The sequence below is a fragment of the Papaver somniferum genome, chromosome 5, assembly GCF_003573695.1.
Source record: "Papaver somniferum cultivar HN1 chromosome 5, ASM357369v1, whole genome shotgun sequence".
Taxonomy (NCBI): domain Eukaryota; kingdom Viridiplantae; phylum Streptophyta; class Magnoliopsida; order Ranunculales; family Papaveraceae; genus Papaver; species Papaver somniferum.
In genome coordinates, this window is record NC_039362.1 from 66,756,533 (window position 1) to 66,775,999 (window position 19,467).

General features: G+C 37.6%; 2 protein-coding genes and 2 pseudogenes across 4 annotated transcripts; 1 reads left to right on the plus strand and 3 right to left on the minus strand.

Annotated features, from left to right (window-relative positions):
* Window positions 1-8,297: 8,297 nt before the first annotated feature.
* Window positions 8,298-10,742, minus strand: LOC113281787 (F-box protein At5g39250-like). 3 transcript variants are annotated; one of them, XM_026530638.1, is made up of 3 exons: window positions 10,626-10,742; window positions 10,308-10,404; window positions 8,298-9,318 (listed from the first exon to the last, which is right to left on the minus strand). In XM_026530638.1, the coding sequence occupies exon 3, from the start codon at window positions 9,308-9,310 to the stop codon at window positions 8,564-8,566; it is 747 nt and encodes a 248-aa protein (XP_026386423.1). In that variant the 5' UTR covers window positions 9,311-9,318; window positions 10,308-10,404; window positions 10,626-10,742; the 3' UTR covers window positions 8,298-8,563. The 3 variants fall into 3 exon arrangements, with proteins under 3 accessions (XP_026386423.1, XP_026386424.1, XP_026386422.1); XM_026530639.1 differs by having other exon boundaries at window positions 8,298-9,330; XM_026530637.1 differs by having other exon boundaries at window positions 8,298-9,370.
* Window positions 10,285-14,217, plus strand: LOC113279142 (COBW domain-containing protein 1-like). The gene is made up of 10 exons (XM_026527848.1): window positions 10,285-10,288; window positions 10,769-11,166; window positions 11,258-11,487; window positions 11,945-12,059; window positions 12,233-12,322; window positions 12,519-12,704; window positions 12,809-12,928; window positions 13,397-13,507; window positions 13,768-13,849; window positions 13,951-14,217. Exons 1-10 carry the CDS (start codon window positions 10,285-10,287, stop codon window positions 14,007-14,009), a joined length of 1,395 nt encoding a protein of 464 aa, XP_026383633.1. The 3' UTR covers window positions 14,010-14,217.
* A 297-nt stretch (window positions 14,218-14,514) lies between these two features.
* Window positions 14,515-16,499, minus strand: LOC113281788 (annotated as a pseudogene).
* Window positions 16,500-17,431: 932 nt separating this feature from the next.
* On the minus strand, window positions 17,432-19,093 carry LOC113277484 (annotated as a pseudogene).
* Between the last annotated feature and the right edge of the window lie 374 nt (window positions 19,094-19,467).

Sequence of the window (19,467 nt, forward strand, 5' to 3'; positions counted from 1 at the left end):
AGTTCGGTTCTACCTCCAAGTGGCTACTAGGATCGGTCACACTAGTTACCATAAAATGGCTAACTAAGTGCCAGGATCGGTTACCACTTATTTATGGTACTTACTTGTGATCGGTTGCACAAGTTATAGGATCGGTTACACCAATTACTAAAACTTGTTAACCTACTACAAGGATCGATTACACATCTCGTGATTAATCCAACCAAGTTCTAGGATCAGTTACCCAATGACTAGGAATGGTCACACCAATTACAAATATCGATCATACCATCTCAGGTGATTACTTAAGATTGGTTTCACTAATAAAAGTCATATAGATACATAAGTCAGGCGTTGTGAATAGTTTTACCAAGATACATAAACAAGTTATGAGCGGTTATACTAAACACACATATTGGTAATCCAAAGATTTGCAATGAATAACAATACCAACAAGCCTAGCGATTTTCCTTTCGATTCACAAAATAAGTTTATGAATTGTACTTCCTTTAGACGAATCTAAAACATTGTTTCCTAGGATGAAATCTTCACCCATACACATACACATAATCACAATAACATTCATACAATTATGTCGATGTCTTATATACGAAGTTCAAAAGATAGGCGTTATACTTCGTATTATAATTCCTTAATACTACGTCTAACTAGAGTATAATCATTCACAGCTTCGCAGTTATGTTTTCAATATAGCACAACTTGAAAGATACGTTAGGAATGAAACAGTTCAAGTCAAAATATTACTAACCTCAAGAGGAAGAATGATGTCGTCGTTGAAGTTCTTTACTTCTTCACAATCAAGTCTTCGAGTAATACTTGTATGTCTCATATCCTAATAACTTTCTAGCTAACCTATACGAAGTTGACTCTAGTAAATAATCAAGCGACTCTTTAAATGAGTTTTGGTTCACTAAAATATGACAACCAAACTTGACATACCAAGGCTTGGTGGGTTCAACCGAGCTATGCTCTAACAGCGGTCATCAACAGGCCACTGCTTGGCCTCTGGGCAAGAAATCAAGAAATCTGCTTGTTTATTAAGGAAATTCCAGAACACGTGGCATTCTCAATATTCATATTGGTCATAATTTTGGTGAGAAGTATCTTAGTGCTTCTATTTACCAGATGCATGTAGATGCTAGAATTACCTCCTAGTACCATAAGCTTATGTCGTAGAATGTCAAGTATGTTGGCCAAGCTATTCCTATTTACCAGGTGCATGATTTCCTTATTCCCAAACACCTTTGAAGGAAGTTGAACTCTTACCTTTATAAAAAGCCCAATCTTCTAGGATGGGATATTCTCTTTTACATAAATCTAAACAAAGTATAAGCTTTAAGTAGGACGACAAAATTGAACAATCTAGTTATGCTTGCTAGAAATTCCTGGAAATTAATAAAATTCCCCGACTCTCTTCTGGTTAGTATTTTAGAATCTATTTATTTCCCCAATTATGGTTTTTTCTAATGTGAAGTGTCTTAAGGGTTTGCTCCTGCACTTGAAGGTGTTTTCGCACCCGCTACACCATTTTCAGGTTTTAGCAACCCAAATTAGCAACAGAGATAGAACCGTTTCTAAATAGCAACAAAAAACAGTTGTTGCTAAAGTTTCATGTTCTAATGTCGCAACTTCTTTCTTCTGTTGTTAGTAGCAATAATGTAGAGAATACATGTGCCACCCGTTTGTGTGTTTGGGAACACTGTTAATGTCTGGGAACACTTTTTTTGTATTAATGTTTCATTTAATGTGTATTTATTGGTGTGAATGCACCTCTAACTCTGTTATGTATAAGGGAATTTGTTACGCAAGTAAGTACATTCGAGTTTTCAGCTAGGCCAGTTCCAGATATCTCTGACGCACTATTTTCATGAATGCTTCTTTTTTTACTTAGCAACGTATAATCACATAAACAACACGTATCTTGTTTTTCGGGCTCATCAACTTTGTGCAGGAAGGTCTCAGGTACTGGAGCAAAAACTTTATATGTTTAGTAACGTAAATTCATGGGCAGGTATGGTTGTCTGAAGTAATTAGATGAGGATACATATGATATTGCACTTGTCAAAAAACACCACATGATAATATGTACGAGTGCCTTGTCTGGTGCTGACGACATGTTTTACATGGAATACATGTAATAAGGCCCTCTCTTTCTCTTTAGTAAAGCTCCCATCTAGATCTTGGTTTAGCCTCTCATATTCTGTAATATATTCTCGTCTTGAATTTTATTGTTATTTGCAATTGGGTTTCCAATTCTTTCATGTTTGTGTAGTTGGCAGTTTCAGAACACGCTTGGAGTGCATACATCAAAGGTAAATATTTTTTTATCATTTCACGGAAATAGTTTTTCCATGTTATGTCTTTTGAAACTGTTCTATCTTTTGAAACCTCATAATTGAAACTTTGAATTTCTGCTTATGCAGGTATACAGGTGTAAGGATCCTCAATCTCGTCAACGCTATTAGACCAGTCAAGTGACGAATTAGCCGATAATAACTCGATTAGTTTAACACGAACGTTAATTAATAGAAATTAATCTAACAACGATCTAGATACGAAACTAGTATCAATAGATTGGTTTCGAAAAGTTATGTGTAATGGACTACATGAATGTGTCATTCGGATACTGGAAGAAGAAGATATCATCATATTTGTATGAAAGGCAAAATAGTCATTTTGCAGCTTAACCGCCTTGGAAGCTCTTATCGAGAGTGTTGTGTGCCTCAGTATTTTGGTCGACCTTATCCCCTACCTAATCGAGAAGATAAACACATTCTCTTTTCTTATTCTCTTCTGTTCCTCTGGCGATTTTGTGAGATGTTTCTGAGGGAGTGATATCAAAAAGAGACTTGAGGGAAACTTTAAGAATTGGTTGTTGATGGTGGGATTGATGTTAATTGAACACGTGATGAAGAGGATAGAGTTATTTTTGGAAACAGAATTAGGGTTTATAGGTTTGATTGATGTTTTGAAGATTTAGAAGATAAGATATAAAGCTATGGTGTAATACCCCGATTTCGGCTGTGGTTCGCCGAATGGAATATAAGTAATGATTTGTCCTTCCCTAACAGTGAGGCCTTTTCAGCACAATTGGATCCAGAGTTATCAGAAAACTCTGAAATTAAGCGTGCTCGGGTGGGAGCAATCCAGAGATGAGTGACCTCCCGAGGAAGTTGTTGTTGGATGATCGCAACGATGTCCGTTGAAAACCCCACACTGCCGGATAACCGTAGTGGTTAAGTGAGGATAATATCGGTGGAGGGACGGGTCATTATAAATGGTATCAAAGCCGACGACAGGTCTCCTGCCGAGGGTGGGAAGGTACGCTGGACGGGGCTGGTCCAGGTGCTTCTCATGAGGGGTAGGGAACGTCAGAGATCTGGGCTTGTATATATATTCCGAAGCCGAGGATGGATCCAATTTAAGGGGGTGGTATTGTTATACCCCGATTTCGGCTGTGGTTCGCCGAATGGAATATAAGTAACGATTTTTTCCTTCCCTAACACCGAGGCCTTTTCAGCACAATTGGCTCCAGAGTTGTCAGAAAACTCTGCAGTGAAACGTGCTCGTGCTCGGGCGGGAGAAATCCAGGGATGGGTGACCTCCCGGGAAGTTGCTGCTGGATGACCGCAGCGATGTCCGTTGAAAACCCCACACTGCCGGATAACCGCAATGGCTAAGTGGGGACAATATCGGTGGAGGGACGGGTCATTACATATGGTTTGATGAAGAATCACGGGTTGTTGTTCAATTAAAGTGTAGAAGTGGTTTCAGTGATGAATTGAAGAACTAGGGTTTGTAAGAAGAATTCAGAGAATATTGAGAAGATGAAACCAGTGTCCTGTGATGTTAATTTGATATGGGTATTAATGGATTGAACGAATTAGGATTTAGAATTGAAGAATAACTCGAAATGGATAGTTAGGGTTTGAGCAGTGATTATGAAGTTCAAGATGAATGGATAATTTGAAGTTGCTGATGGGACTGGAGTTTGATTGTTCTTATGAGAAGTAATGAAGAGTTTGATTTCAATTGTTGACTAATTCGAGGTAATTTTTCTCTGATGTTTTAGCTTAGTTATTAAGTTTTTTAACTGAGAATTTGTGTTTGTTATCTTAATTAAAAGTGGAGATGGCTATGATGGTTACAAAATAGAGCTTTGGTTTTAGTTTAGGTTACACAGGGAGTTGTGTTGAATTATATGGAATGGGTGTTGTAGAGATAGTTGAGATGCAGTTGTTGGGATTTGATTATGCATGTGAAATGAACATGGGTTTTGGGATTTGGATATTGTGGAGTTATTTGACAGTGCAGTTGAGAATGGAATGTGTTTAGAATTGGAGATGAATTGTTGTTGCTGATGGAGTCGAGTTCCATAGTGGTGTTTCTGTAGCTATTGGTGATGGTTATGGAGTTATGGTGTTGAATGACAGGGGATGTGCATGAATCTTGGTAGTGGTTAACAATTGAGATAATTGAGCTTCAAGTTGTGTTGTGTTGTGTTGCAGAAGTTGGAATCAGATGAATGATTTAGGAAAGATGTTGCTTAAAGTTGTAATTGCAGTTGATCTTTATTAACAACGATCGATTGAAAGGATGAACCGGTGGATCGTGGATCTCGAGGTAGGCGTGGCTTGTCATCAAAACAGGTGGAAACTCTGTAACCTTCATGTAATCATTAGGCGTTCATTTATTTGCGAGCATGATGGGACTTTACTATTTATGTGTATGATTGCATGTACTTTGAGGAACTGCTTCTGTGTTCTTGAAACGCAACGTATGTGATATCTGCATTTGCGATGTTTTTTTATGAATGTGTTTGTGTGTGATATACATTGTGAGATTTTCTTGCGAGGAGTGTCTTTGTTTTCCCCACGGCTCCTTGCTAAGTTAAGTAAGGTGGATGGTCTTCCGTCGGCAATATTATTTAGTAGGGCGGATGCTCTTCCTTTTGTATATTATATCTTTTAATTTTTATTGTCTTAAGAAAGTAGGGAGGATGCTCTTCCGTTTTAATATTACTTAGTAGGGCAGATGCTCTTCCGTCTGAATATTATATCCTTTAGTTTTATTGTCTTAAGATAGTATGACGGATGCTCTTATGTTTTAATATTATTTAGTATGGCGGATGCTTTTCCGTCTTAATATTATATATACTATTTTATTTGAGGGAAATCACTCGTGTGCATATGATACTTGATTGACTGACTTCCTAATCTTGATGGTAATATTCTGAATCATGGTTTGTATGGGCACTCTATGTGGATGATGTTATTATTATTAATTAGGGTTGTTCTCGCGTCGTCTTCTCCAATGAGTTTGGCGAGGTGAGGATAAAACTTGCTTCTTGTTGTAGGCTTAGATTCATTGCTCTTTCTTTCAATTAATGTTTATATTTAGAACTGTGAAACATGTTAGTGATTACATGAGAGTTATTTGTTTCCATTAGGAACCCCTTTGGAATGATGTGCTCACTCGTTCCCACTTCAGTTTCAGTAATCATAAGGATTGAAGCGCGCGAAGATATCTGTTTTCGTAGCTTAGTGCTGTAACGATCTAGTGTTTGTCGTGTATCTTTTATTATATGTATTATTTCATTATTCTGTAAAACAACACATTTATTTAATCATATAATATGAGAGACTTTTCAAGTATACTGTATCAGAGAGTTTGGGTTTGTTTGTTAGCACATTATGTGAATATGGTTCTTAAGATCGATAATCTGGATTGGATGCCTCTATTAGGTTGTAATCCTTTTAGCTAAACAAGTCTTAGAGTTGGGGTGTCAGAATAGGGTTTTGCTAGAATCATATCAGTTGAATGAGGGAGATTTTTTTTTTTGTCATCAGCATTTCAGTAAGTTGGATATATACTTGGACACCTATGCATTGACATGAAATTATTGAATGTTTAATTTGAATTTCAGTAAGTTGGATACTCATTGGTGTTGTTTTTCTAGGTCATGTGTATGACATGCATTCCATCCTATTGCATCATTCTTTAGAGACTAAGGGCAGAGCAGTCAAAAACGATGATCTGGAAGTTGGTGTAGATATGAAGGTGCTAATGATGCCACCAAGGAACCTGATGAAATCGGTGAAGGTATGAAGTTCCTTATTCATAGAGCTCGGGTCAAATTTTGTAGTCGTTATATGATCAGAAACTTAAAAACTAGTAGAATATTATGTTGAACACCACATACTTTATTTGTATGCAATCTCTAAGTTAACAGATCATGGTTGTAACGATTCACTTTAACATTAATTAATGAAATATTTGTACGGTGTTTGGATGTCAATTATGAGACAGTACAGTTAAATATATGTATGTGGGCATGTTGAATATGAGAGTTGTTAGATTGAATCATAAGAAATAGATGAATCAGGATAATCGTAGGGAAATCGATTTTGACTTGGTCAACGAAGACTTGACCATATTTTTTTTTAGTTGCAAAAACATTAGCATCGGCTGGCACGTATTGTTAGATTTTGATCAAAATCAGGTCAACGAAGACTTGACCTGAAGTTAGCAACAAAATAAAAAATTTCTCAACATCTTTATTATGTTGCTAAAATTCTAGGTTCGCAACGGCTCGCGCTGTTGCGAAAAACCGTTGCTGACTAGATTTTGCAACAAGTCTTAAGCTGTCTCGAAAATCTGCAACATGGTGTTTCAGAACAGCCAATTGCAGTTTCAACCCCTTTCAGCAATGGAAATAGTATGTTGCTAAACCCTTAAGTTGGCGTAGTCACCATAAAGGAGCTACTTAGAATTTTTGTTTCTTGGATTGTGGAGGATGAATAGTTTATTGATCCGTGGTGTGATAAGTGGATTCCATCTTCGAGATCTGCTAAGCCTAACCCTTAAATCCCTTTTAGTTATGACCTTAGGTTATGTTATTTTATTAATTAAGAAACCAGATCTTAGAATATCACTAAATTACAAACCCACTTATGGTAAGAAGATTGTAACTATTCCCTTAAGCCAAATTTGTAATCCAGATTGGAGGACTTAGGAACTTTCAATGAATGACATATTTAGTTCCAAATTTGTTTACTTGGGTCTTAGGGGTCCAAGAACCTATTCAGGTCTGAAGCTTTGGAAGCTTATTTATAAAGTCAAAGTACTCTATCATATTCAAATGCTTTTGTGTAAAGCTGCTAGAATTGCAATTCCGGATGGAATGATCTTACAATCCAGGATGCCTATTGGATCTACTACTTTCCCTAAGTGCTCTCTTGATGATATGTTATGCATGACATTGTTTAATGTCCCTTTGCTAGTCAAGTTTGGTCTGCATCTGCTTTCTGTTTACACTAACATGATTTCTCTGATAGTTCTTTGATTGATTGGCTTAACTTTTGGTTTTTGGATCTGGTTTCCTCCTTATCCGATGAATCTTCTCGTTTGTTTGTTGCTTTGTCTAGTCTATCTGGAGTAATAAAAATAATTTACTGTTTGGATAAAAAATCGAAACACTAGGTACTGTCTTGGCTGGAGCTAGATCCATGATTGTGTTTAAAACCCTAATTTTATCGCAGACCTTTCGATCCAAGAGAAGATAAACTGACTCTTTCATCTCAAGTAATGTTGATAAATGAACGCCTACACCTTTTGGTTGGATTACATTGATGTTGTTTAAGATTTGTCTACTATGAATAGTGGTGCAAAATATGTGATAAAAGATCACATAAGTGAAACTGCCGTTTATTTTTAGGTTTTTTCTTCCAGCTGAATCAGAAATTCGTGTAATTTGGCATGTTTTAAAGAAGGTAGTCGAGTTAAAGCTCAGTTATGTCAATGAGAATGAGTTGGTTGATCAATTGTTGTTGGAGATTTTGATGGTGACCAACATACGGGTGTCCTCTTTAAGGGTATTTACTTTTTCAGGTCTTGTTTTGTTGAGGTAAATCGATAGCCTTTTTCAAGGCCTTTCCTCTTCGATAAAATAAGCAAAAACAGAAATAAATAGGCAAACCTTCAAGTTATAGTAATATATCCCTTGCTAGTTGACAATATAATAAGTTTAAACCTTAAATTTTTTAATAATCTTTCTTAAATAATTTTTAATAATATTATTAAACCTTAAAATTTTAAATAAATCTTTCTTGATAAGTTTATTAAATACACAAGTGATTACGAGGTCCATTTTCAAGACTCTGCTCATCTAACCAAGGAGCATCATGTTGGCTTCGAAGCAGCTGCATGGTACCAAGGAGCATCATGTTGGCTTCGAAGCAGCTGCATGGTACTAGTGGCGGAGCCAGAGTTTGAAAATGATGGGACTAAAAAAAAAATTATACAAAACGTGGACACTTTTGTAGGCTAAATATAAAAGTTAGGTGGACTAAATAAAAATTACATGATAAAAGTAAGGACTTTTTTCTAGTTTTAGGGGGGCTAGAGCCAGGGTTAGTCAACCCTTGGATACGCCCCCGACTCTGCATAACTTTCAGCTATAGCACTGAGAATGTACATCAAAAAAAGAACAAAATACAGGACAAGGCGAACCTCCCCTAAGTAGACGACGGAACCAACCCGTCTGACAACTTCTTGACATCTTTTACTTCCAATCAAGCATGTCTAAAAGCCACAACACTTCATCCTCAGAGTTGGCAGCATCACAGAAATCCAACTGAACCCCGAAAACATTGAGGAGTGAATCATTTCCTTCCTCCGTGAATAATAAAGAGACCCAGGATCGGACGCCCGAGATGAACGGGTGCAGAGGAGAGAAGTCAAGATAGTCAAAGGCGAGGGCTCTGTGGGCACTTCTATCAATATAATCAAACACAGATTTCTTGACGATCTGAGCGATTTTGTTAGAATCCTTACGTCCAACAAGCACAGAGACACTAACACTCTGACCTAAACGAACATCAAATCTCGGATTAACAGGGATTGTCATCCTGTAATCGGAACCCTGTAGATGGAATCGCAGCAGGTTAGACATGCCTTCTTCCAGTGGAATCTTAGTCTTCAGAACTGGACCTTGAATTGCTTCCGAGAAAATAATTACATCTTCTGCCCAAATATCAATAAAGAATTCCAAGTCGTCAAAGGACAATCTTGGTGGGAGGAGGGTACGGCGCTGGATGCGTTTTGAGAAGGTAAGGTATAGCTTGTGGTATGTCATTGGTGGCGATGAGGGATTTTTGCAGATGGAGGGCCATCTCTTTGCACAGAGGCATTTCCAAAAGTAATCATCTCTAGCAGTATCTCTCCACTGCTTACATACCTGCATAGACGACGCTAGGTCTTTGGCATCCAACAGAGGAAACAGAGCTTTTAGAACCTCCCCATGCATCATCTTCAACACTGACAAGTGATCTTAATCAAATAGAATTAATATCGTCCATCCAAGTTCTATCTGAAACAGCAACGGGTGCCAATGCAGCAGAAATGAGAGAATGACTCGATATACACCATAATTTTCACACTAACACTCTTTGATTGCAATACTTGAGCAAATGAAGATGATAGGAAAAGAAACGCATGATTTTCAAGTTGTGACAAGTTACATAACTAATGCAGTGTTTAGATAACTAACAAATACCTGGGTAACAATGTGAATACCTTGCAGTCAGACTATATATACTCGCCGATAAGGTGACAGCAACATCTAAAGAATTCAATACGGCTCATGATAGATCCTACTTGTCCATTAAATTAAAATAACCAAATGAAAACAGTTATAGCTACAGTATCTAAAATCTTCAAAACAATCTTTCAGGCTTGCTATGGTCATTCCACCAGTGTCTAATGTCATCTCTACTGGTCAATTTCATAGACAATCAACCTGGTCATTTTTGTTAAACGATCTGGCTCGACGATAGATCTACTTGTCCATTAAATTACAATAGCCAAATGAAAACAGTTATAGCTACATTCTTTCAGGCTTGCTATGCTCATTCCACCAGTGTCTAATCTCATTTCTACTGGTCAATTCTCATAGACAATCTACCTGGTCATTTTTGTTATATGATCTGACTTGCCTAATCCAACCTCATTTCTAATTTAGAATTTCCCTAATCGAATAACAGCATAAGTTTATCCCCAAAGCAGTACCAAGGAAATAGTTTTTGTGTACAAAAAAAAAAAAGTAAATAGTTTTCTATCTCTACATACAGTATCTGGAAGGGAGAAAATAATCCATCTCCACAAAAAAATTGGATTCTTCACTGATTTGTTCCATAATCAAGCCCTAACAGCCAATGGTAACACGCATATAATTTCCAATATGAAGCTCAATAACAACAACCAACAGTGACAATAAAAAGCGCAATGGGTAATTAAAATCAGCTCACCCTATTTAATTCTTCCGAGGATAATATCTCTGATCGACTCCATTTCCATATTAATTAATCAATACGATTGTGTTGGCATTCAATTCCAAATTCCAATCTGAGAAATGAAAATAACCCCATGTATGAGAAAACACAATAGAATCCTAAGTAAAAGTTAAATCCATCAATATCCTTAAATCCCTAAAATCTACGATATCAAACTAACACAGTTAAATGAAACCTAACAAATTTTGAGGTATCTGAGATTCTGAAATCAGAGGGGGATCCAAATCAATGAAGCAAAACACAATGGATTCAAAAATTCGATGTATTTTATACCTGTTTGGTTGGTTGATATGTCCACCGATTATAAACCCTCCAGGAACAAATAGAGTACACAGAGAATCGGAGAAGAAGGAAGAGGAAGAAGAAGAAGTGACGACAAATTGATTTATTTTATTTATATTTTTTCAGTAAGGCAGATTCGAGTAGATTTCAAGACACCGTTATATTGTGCAATCAGCTATTTCGGGATTCATTATTTTCATCTACGGTGGATGATCAATCGTCGAGAAGCAGCGACGTCAAGGCCTTGTCCCAAGAATCGGGTTTTAACCGCTTTACTACTGAGCAATCACCGAGTTACCTTTTCCGATCCAGAACAACAGAAAAGGGGTTAAAACTTAAAACCCGATTTATTATTTTCATTCGCAGACAAGGCAAGGGTTTTAGTGATGATGGAGGCGATGATGAAACCCCACCTCTCGCTATTCAAATCGATGAATCAGCAAATTCGAGCTTAGCAACTCCCAAACCAAGTGAAGAAGATTCAGTTGGTGTTACTGTAATCACTGGTTATCTAGGTGCTGGAAAATCCACTGTAAGTTCATCTACTCAAAACATCTTTACAATTCGTGTTTTTATCGATGGAGAAGTTGAGAAATTAGTTTGTTTTTGGTATAAAATTTCAGTTGGTGAATTACATATTGAACGCGAAACATGGGAAAAAGATAGCTGTGATATTGAATGAGTTTGGAGAAGAGATTGGGGTTGAAAGAGCAATGATTAATGAGGGTGATGGTGATGGTGATGGTGGAGCAATTGTTGAAGAATGGGTTGAGTTAGCAAATGGATGTGTTTGTTGTACTGTCAAACATAGTTTGGTACAAGCATTAGAGCAACTCATTGAGAGGAAAGATAGGTAATAATTCGAATACTTCTATTTCTTAATTTACTTAATAAATTTCCTTTAAGTGCTCATTTCTAGCTTTTCAGAGTTGTGTTTAAGCCTAAACCATGCTCCAGCAGAGTGAATTTTTGTTATAGTAATCATGTAAGTTGTATATTGGGTGGGGTGAGGCGGAGAGCTGTGATACTTTGGTGTTACTTATGCACTGTAGGAATGGTTTTACAAAGTGTAACTACTCCATGTTTCTGAGTTAACGGTGATTAGTTCGACCACATGGGGTGGTGATTCTGGGGACTATGACCCATTCTTAGTGAAAATAAACCAGGTTTTAGATTAAGATTCGATCATTCTATTGTAAGAGTATAATGAATTGATTAATTTTTCAGTTCGTAGAAACCCTTGGCATTAGCTCCTTTTTATTCAGTAGCGAAGGTTTTATTTATGGCTGTTTCTTTTTTTTGTTCCACAGACTTGATCATATACTACTAGAGACCACAGGGTTGGCCAATCCAGCCCCTCTCGCATCTATTCTCTGGTTGGACGACCAGCTAGAATCAGCTGTTAAACTTGATTCCATTATCACTGTTAGTTTCTTCCATCAAGTTTCTATTATTTATTTTGCTTCAGATGTTGGATTGTAGTAGCTTTTTGATCTTACAGTTTTTCTTTCTCTATAGTTACCGCTTTCAAGTCAACTTTATCATTTGATTGCTTGATCTTCCATTCTTATATGATGCGTGTCTGCAAACCCAAATAGGTTGTTGATGCAAGAAACCTCCGGGTTCAGCTTAGTGAGCATCGTGATTCGTCTTCATTCCCTGAGGCATTTCTTCAAATAGCATTTGCAGTAATCTCCATGCACCTCCTACTGTTATTTTGGAGATATTTCATGAACATTAGATTTACTCTTTATTTTTTTGGTATGTAATTAAGATTTTGTATCCACAGTATACATGCCCTTTTCATTCTTAGTATTGGGTATTTGGATTTTAGATCTTGGTGGACTGGTTATAAAATCTGATAGCTATTGTTGTTTGTCGTAGGATGTGATAATTCTAAACAAGGTGGATTTGGTTTCTAACGAGGCCTCTGGACTGGTGGCTTCACGTGTTATAGAGGAACTGGAAAAAGAGATTCGTAACATAAATTCTCTTGCTGAGATAATCCACTCTGTTAAGTGCGAAGTTAACTTATCTAAGATATTGGACCGCAAGGCCTATGATGCTACGGTTAGTCCGGTTTATTTCTGATCTAATGTGGACTGCACCCTTTATTCTCATTCTGGCGGAGTTTAGAATTTTACATCTAGTTAATGCGGGTAATTTCCATTCAGCAACTTGCTCACTTGGAAACACTGCTAAAAGAAACCGAATCGTTATCAACCAGTAATATCCATGACAGTAACGTGCGAACACTGTGTATTACCGAGCACCGACAGGTTGATCTTGACAAGGTACACCCTCCTTTTCTTTTCTTCTCTTTTCTTTTTCTTTAATAGAAAATGCTACTCTGTGTTGTAACAGCTATTTATTGTTTTGTTTTCAAATTTCAAACATTGCACTCTAAATAGACTACCGCACAGAGTCTTTTTCTCAGTCTTATTGAGGCCACATTATGCATGTTATTTTACAATTTATAACCACATGTAACTATAGTCCTCTGCTCCTCTCTGAGAGTTGCACAATTTGGAAAGTATTCATAAAAATGCTATTGTTTATCGTCAGACATTTAAATATGTTAATTGTTGACAGTCAGTGAATTGCGTTTAAGAAAGAGTCAAGACTTTCTTTCCCTTCGATCGGCTTTCACTTTCCTACATGTTTCGCGTTGATATTGTCACCAATTCAATTTATCAATGAAGAGTAAATACAAAATTCATTTCCATTTAAAAATGCATGATGAACATCGTTTCCATTTCCAGGTCCGGTTATGGCTTGAGGAGATTCTTTGGGAAAAGAAATACAATATGGATGTCTATCGCTGCAAAGGGGTTTTAGATGTACAAAACTCAGATCAACTTCATACCATACAGGTAAGGTTCACATATATCATTTGCTTATGGTAGAAATCTCTGACCAGGTGACCGTCTTTGCTTGTAAGGTTTTATGTTTTGCTTTTTATTCCTTATTCCCAGTAATTATTACGTCATTTCTGGACGGTAGTTGTATTCTGTATCTTGATTTTTTTCTTATGGATATGTGACATTTCAATGTCCTGGACGGTAGTTGTATTCTGTATTTTGATTTTTTTTCTTATGGATATGTGACATTTCAATGTCCTGAACGTTTATAGGCTGTGAGGGAGATATATGAGATTGTTCCAGCTCGCAGATGGCAGGAAAAAGAGGAACGGGTGGTCAAGATAGTCTTTATAGGTTCAGCTTGAGCCTTTAATAATCTCTTCTTTGTATTATATGCTTCTTATATTCTCTTAAAAGTCCATGTAACTCTTTCTCTTTTTTTATATTGGCTGCAGGTCGAAATCTGGATGAGGTTATTCTTAGAGACTCCTTCAGAACTTGCACTTTGCCGTAATTGTAAGATATAAGTTTGATCATTTCTCGGTTAATTGTTGAATGTTGTAGAACTAAGTTCTTGATTTCACAGTGTGATTAACTATTGATGGTCAAGTCACTGTCGTATTTATAAGAATTATTATAACTATTCTGGGGAATTTTGTTCCTTGAGAATTTATCAATAAAAACTCCTCATCCTGAAAATTTATTGATAGAATTATAGCTGGTGAATCTAATGCATCGTTCTGGGTCATATTTTTGCTTATCTTCTCTTTGCGTTTTAATTTTGTGATTTGTATTCTGTGGTGAGTGATTATACTAAGAAAAGAGGAAGTAGTCGCTGCATTCTACTAAGTACCCAACCAGAAAATGAATTTCCAGTGCTTTCTAGAATGAGTAGGACTCTCATAGGTTAATTATCTTTTGGCAATATCGAATAACATACTGTGTGTGGTGAAATCCAATTAGATAGGCATGCTGCTCATAAATTTAACTGTTAGGGAACAATTTTATGAGTGTAGGGATAAATAACAATGCACAAAAATAGCCATTTCAAGATAACAAAACCACATGAAATGTTCAGAGAGTAAAACATGCTAGTCCAAGAAGTAGACTATTTTGATTCCCACGGAGTCGATGATTTTATTTAATTTTAAACATGCATTACTTTTAAGCTGACTCAGTTTTCTTACTGGATACCTAAATTTTAAGCCGACTCAGTTCGTTTAGAGTTTCAGCAGCAGTTTGGTCTGATTTGTTGTTTGTTTTTAGCATATAAAATAAGCTACAATGTGAACTGGCTCGCATCATTTCGTTGTCTTTAAGTTATATCAACCTGCTTTGGTTTCGGTTCTATCACTTGCTCTTCACCGATTCGATGAAATGACTGAGATTAATCTTGGAAGAGCCTCCTTCACTAACACTCTGCTTTGATATTTCTTTTAACTCTAAAGCTCTTGCTGTTATCATTTTATCAACAAGTAAGGCCTTGACCTTGCTGATAAATTCTTCCTTTGATATGATTCCACCATCATCTTTGTTTAACTGCAAACCAACCTTCCAGACATCACAAATGTAACTCTGGTTAAGAAACTGGTCACAAAAAGTAAGCCCAGCAGAGGAATGGGACCCCCATAGCCACTCCCTCCATAGTCGAGTTCCATCCACAATGGGTTACGAAGCATGCTATTGATGGATGTGCCAACACTTTCTGCTGAGGTGCCCAACCCACTATCCGGGATCGGTTTGCAACTCTTGCTTGAAAACCATCTGGATAAGCATCATTTTGATCGTCAATGAGGCTAGGCCGTACAACCCACAAGAATGGTTGACCTGTAAGTTCAAGTCCCAGTGCTAGTTCGTGAAATTGGTGCTTTTCAATAATTGTGGTACTTCCGAAGGCAAGATAAATGACGGAACGAGCAGGTTGTTGATCGAGCCAACTCAGACAAGTCGAGTCTTCAGCCAAGAAGTTCCCTCTGAGTTGTGTTTGTTCAGCAGCAAGGAGTGGACCAACAGGAAGGAGGTTCGGGTTCAATGGATAAGTTGATTTTTCTAGCTCATAAACTGAATTGATAAGATACCAATCAGCGTCTTTTATATCCCGAGCATTTGATGAAATATATCTAAACATGCTTTGTTGAACAATACTGTCACCGGTACAATTCCATGCGAAGTGGTTTGTATTCATAGCAGGCATGTCAGGTGATAAATGGATCATTTGCTGTTTAGTTGGAAGTCCTGCAAGGAAAAATCAAAGTATCTCACTAGTTGAATCTTTAAGAATATATTTTTCCATATCCAGAAACAAAGTGTCATGTTCTTACCATCAGAATTTAGTATTCCTGTTTCAATCATCTGCCCGAGGTGTAGGTGTACGGTCCTGATCCCTGCAGCAGCAGTCCAAAATCCTGCAACTGGGATTTTCATCTTCTTTGCAACTCTTACAGCCCAACCCATATGCTCATCTGCTATGACACAGGTAATCCTATCATCACTTGACTCGTTTATTTCTCTTATTAACACCTCTAGATATCTTGGCATTGAACTTAAGATAGAATCAAAAACTTTAGCAAAATCTCTTCGGTTTGCTCCTGGTTCCCTCCCATCTGGAATGGAAACTAGATGAATGTTATTCTCCTTGCTGTTACTTTCTTTCGGCAAGGAAGCTACAACTTTTTCGTGATTGTATTCTGTATTGACGAATGTGATTTTGAAGCCATGTTCCGATAATTGATTTGAGAGCTTCATGAGAGGTATGACATGACCTTGAGCTGGAAATGGCAAAACTAGAGCATGTATTTTCTTCATTGTAACTTGAAATTCTGGCCTAAAACTTATCTATCCAGACTCACTAGGCACTTGATATATAAGGTTAGGATCTAATAGGTTTAACCAGAAAGAAAATTTTGTTTGGAAAAGTAGGTCGTTTGTTCTTATCTTTTTCAATTATTTGGACCTTTTGCTGGTTGTATTTGTGTGGAGACCAAGTTTGAGGAAACCAGTATGTTGTGACATTAGTAAAGTGGTATTATGCTCACCAAGTTTGACTACCTATCTACTGTTAGTTCTGGATTATTATTCCTAGGCTAGAGAGACCACATTTCTGTGGCCACAATGCTGACACTTGGCCTTTAAAGGCTGCATAGATGCAACTTGAGATTAAATTTTCAGCCGTGATAGCCTGACCTAGGACTGGTCCGCGGGTTGTCCACCACCACCACCAGAGGGGGGCTGGTTTATGGGTTGGGTGGGAGTGGTCCCCGCTGGGTTGTCTCTTGCGGGACAGGCCTCGGGACCCAGCCCACGGTCATATAGAGTTTGGTTAAATTTTGGTTAGTGTGATCTCTTGTCAAAATTTAGTTAGTGTGATGTGATCTCTTCACCATTTCAATCAGCTTCACCCAAATTTATGTTGTTCTGAAGCTTTTGACGGCATCCTGTTAATGGGGCTGGATTTGAGCGGATATCTCATCTCCATTAGATTTTCCAAGGTGATTTGCAGGTAGAATCTTGAGACTGTAATTTCTGGTTCAGAATTACAGAACATCCAAGTAGCAAGGGGTTTGTCCCAACAAAATATTAACCTTGGATTACCACCAAGTGCACCCTGCTGGCCATATGGTTTCGCCACTGACGGCGGTTTATGTGTACATTGCAAGATTTCTTTTTTCTTTGTGGTGGATGGTGACGTGCTCACCATCCATGGTCTGAGGGTCCTGATGATGCCACATCAGAAATAGTTAGCAACTAGCTATATTTTGTGTCAATTTTATTCCCAAAACATGTTCAGTTTACAATTATTAAATAACGCGTTCATTAAGTAGATATAAGTTCTATCTGGAGTCTCAAGTACACGTTGAGGAATGGATGCCAATTTTCATGATAGCAGTCACCAACAATGGTATTGGTCGATGGGATCCACATGGAGAAGTTGCACAGGATGAACGTTACCTCAGGGAGATATCCTGTTCTGGACTAATAAAAAGAGAAAATGAAGATGCGGTAACCTAAAACATCTTTAAAACTGCACAAATGCAAAATTAGAAGTAGGATGATGCGTTGAGATACTTCCAACATGATATCTTGGAATCACCAAATCATTTGCATGTTTCAGTCATAACTTTCTGCTTTGGTTCCAATTCTGTCACTTGCCCTTGACAGATACAAGGAAATCATTGAAATTTTTCATGGAAGCCCCTCCTTCACTAACACTGTTATTTGCTATTTCCCTGAGATTTAAAGTTTTTACTCTTATCGTTTCATCAGCAAGTAATGCATTAACCTTGTCCTTTATTTCACCCTTCGTTACTATTCCATTGTCATTTTTGTTTAATGGCAATCCAACTTGCCAAACATCACAAATATAACTCTGGTTGAGGAACTGATCGGCAAAGTAAGGCCAGCAAATGAATGGAACCCCCGCAGTTATTCCTTCTATAGTTGAGTTCCATCCACAATGGGTTAGGAAGCATGCTATAGATGGATGATCTAACACCTTCTGCTGGGGCGCCCAACCCACCATTCGCCCTTTGCTTGCAACTCTTTCTAGGAATCCGTGTGGATAATCATCGGTAGACCCTTCAGTAAGGTCAGGCCGCACAACCCACAGGAATGGTTGCCCTGTGTTCTCAAGTCCTCACGCCACTTCATGGAATTGCTGCTTATCAAAAACTGTAAAGCTCCCAAATGCAACATAAACAACAGATTTTGCAGGCTGTCCATCAAGCCAATTCAGGCAGGTTATGTCCTCGGTCCAAAAGTTCCCGGTGAGTTGACTTCTTGCAAGTAATGGACCTACTGATAGAAGGTTTGGATTCAATGGGTAGGCTGGCGCTTCAAGCTCATGGAACGAACTGCAAAGCCACCAATCAGCATCTTTACTTGCTTCGTTGTTTGAGTTAATGTATCTGAACATACTTCGGTGTGAATCCTTGTCGCCAATGCAGCTCCACACAAGGTGGTCGGTGGTCATGGGTATCATGGTAGGTGAGAGCCAAAGTATTTGTTTCTTTATAGGAACTCCTGCAAGCAGATCAAAAAAATTTGTTCATCAGTACATTATCTTAGAAGCTCATCATATTTCATCATCAGAATATGAAGACTTGGACATTATCTTGTACCGTCAGAATCAAGAATTCCTGATTCAATCAGATGCGGAATGTGTAAAATCAAGGCCCTAAGCCCCACAGCAGCAGGCCAAAAGAGTGCTGCAGGGATTCCCATCTTCTTCGCAACTAGTACTACCCAACTCATATTCTCATCAGCTATGATACACGTGATCTTACTATCGTTGGACTCGTTTATATCCCCTATTAGTTCCTCCAGATAACCTGGCATTTTACTACACGTGGAATCACAAAGCTTGGGGAAATCGTTTCGGTCGTCCCCTGGTTCCATCCCATCTGGAATTGAAACTAAACGAAGTTGATTCTCATTGTTACCATTTTTCGGTAAAGAAGCCATGACTCTTTCATGATTGAATTCCGTATTCACTACCGTGATTTTGAAGTCATGATCAGCTAAACAGTGTGAAAATTTCATGAGAGGTATGACATGTCCTTGAGCTGGGAATGGTATAACTAAAGCATGCATTTTCTTCATTGTTATATTCACTTCAGCCTTTTATGATGCAGGTTTATTTCTTATCCAGCCAAACTCCATGACACTAAATATATACTCCAGAGGTAACCATAAATTGTTGGCAATAGTTGTTTTTAGCTGACACAGGATCTATTTGTTCTACTCTTTTTAGCTCTCGTGTTGTGTTTCTGAGGAACCTAAGGGCATCTATAGATTGTTAAAACTTAAAATATGTAGTAAGAGCAGTAGAATGAGACAAAATAATTCATTTATAAGAAGCAAATAAAACTAGAAACAAGGAAGAATTTAATCGGAAAAAGACGCAGAAGATAAGTGCAGTAGCATCAGACAAGAAAGAGATATAAATTAGAAATCCTTATCTTTAGTTTTAAAGA

Excerpts from the sequence above, each read along its gene's own strand:
- LOC113281787 (XM_026530638.1), bottom strand. The coding sequence starts at position 9,310 with ATGATGCATGGGGAGGTTCTAAAAGCTCTGTTTCCTCTGTTGGATGCC.
- LOC113279142 (XM_026527848.1), top strand. Across the intron at positions 12,705-12,808 it reads GCAAGGCCTATGATGCTACG|CAACTTGCTCACTTGGAAAC; the intron begins GTTAGTCCGGTT and ends ATTTCCATTCAG. Across the intron at positions 12,929-13,396 it reads GACAGGTTGATCTTGACAAG|GTCCGGTTATGGCTTGAGGA; the intron begins GTACACCCTCCT and ends TTCCATTTCCAG.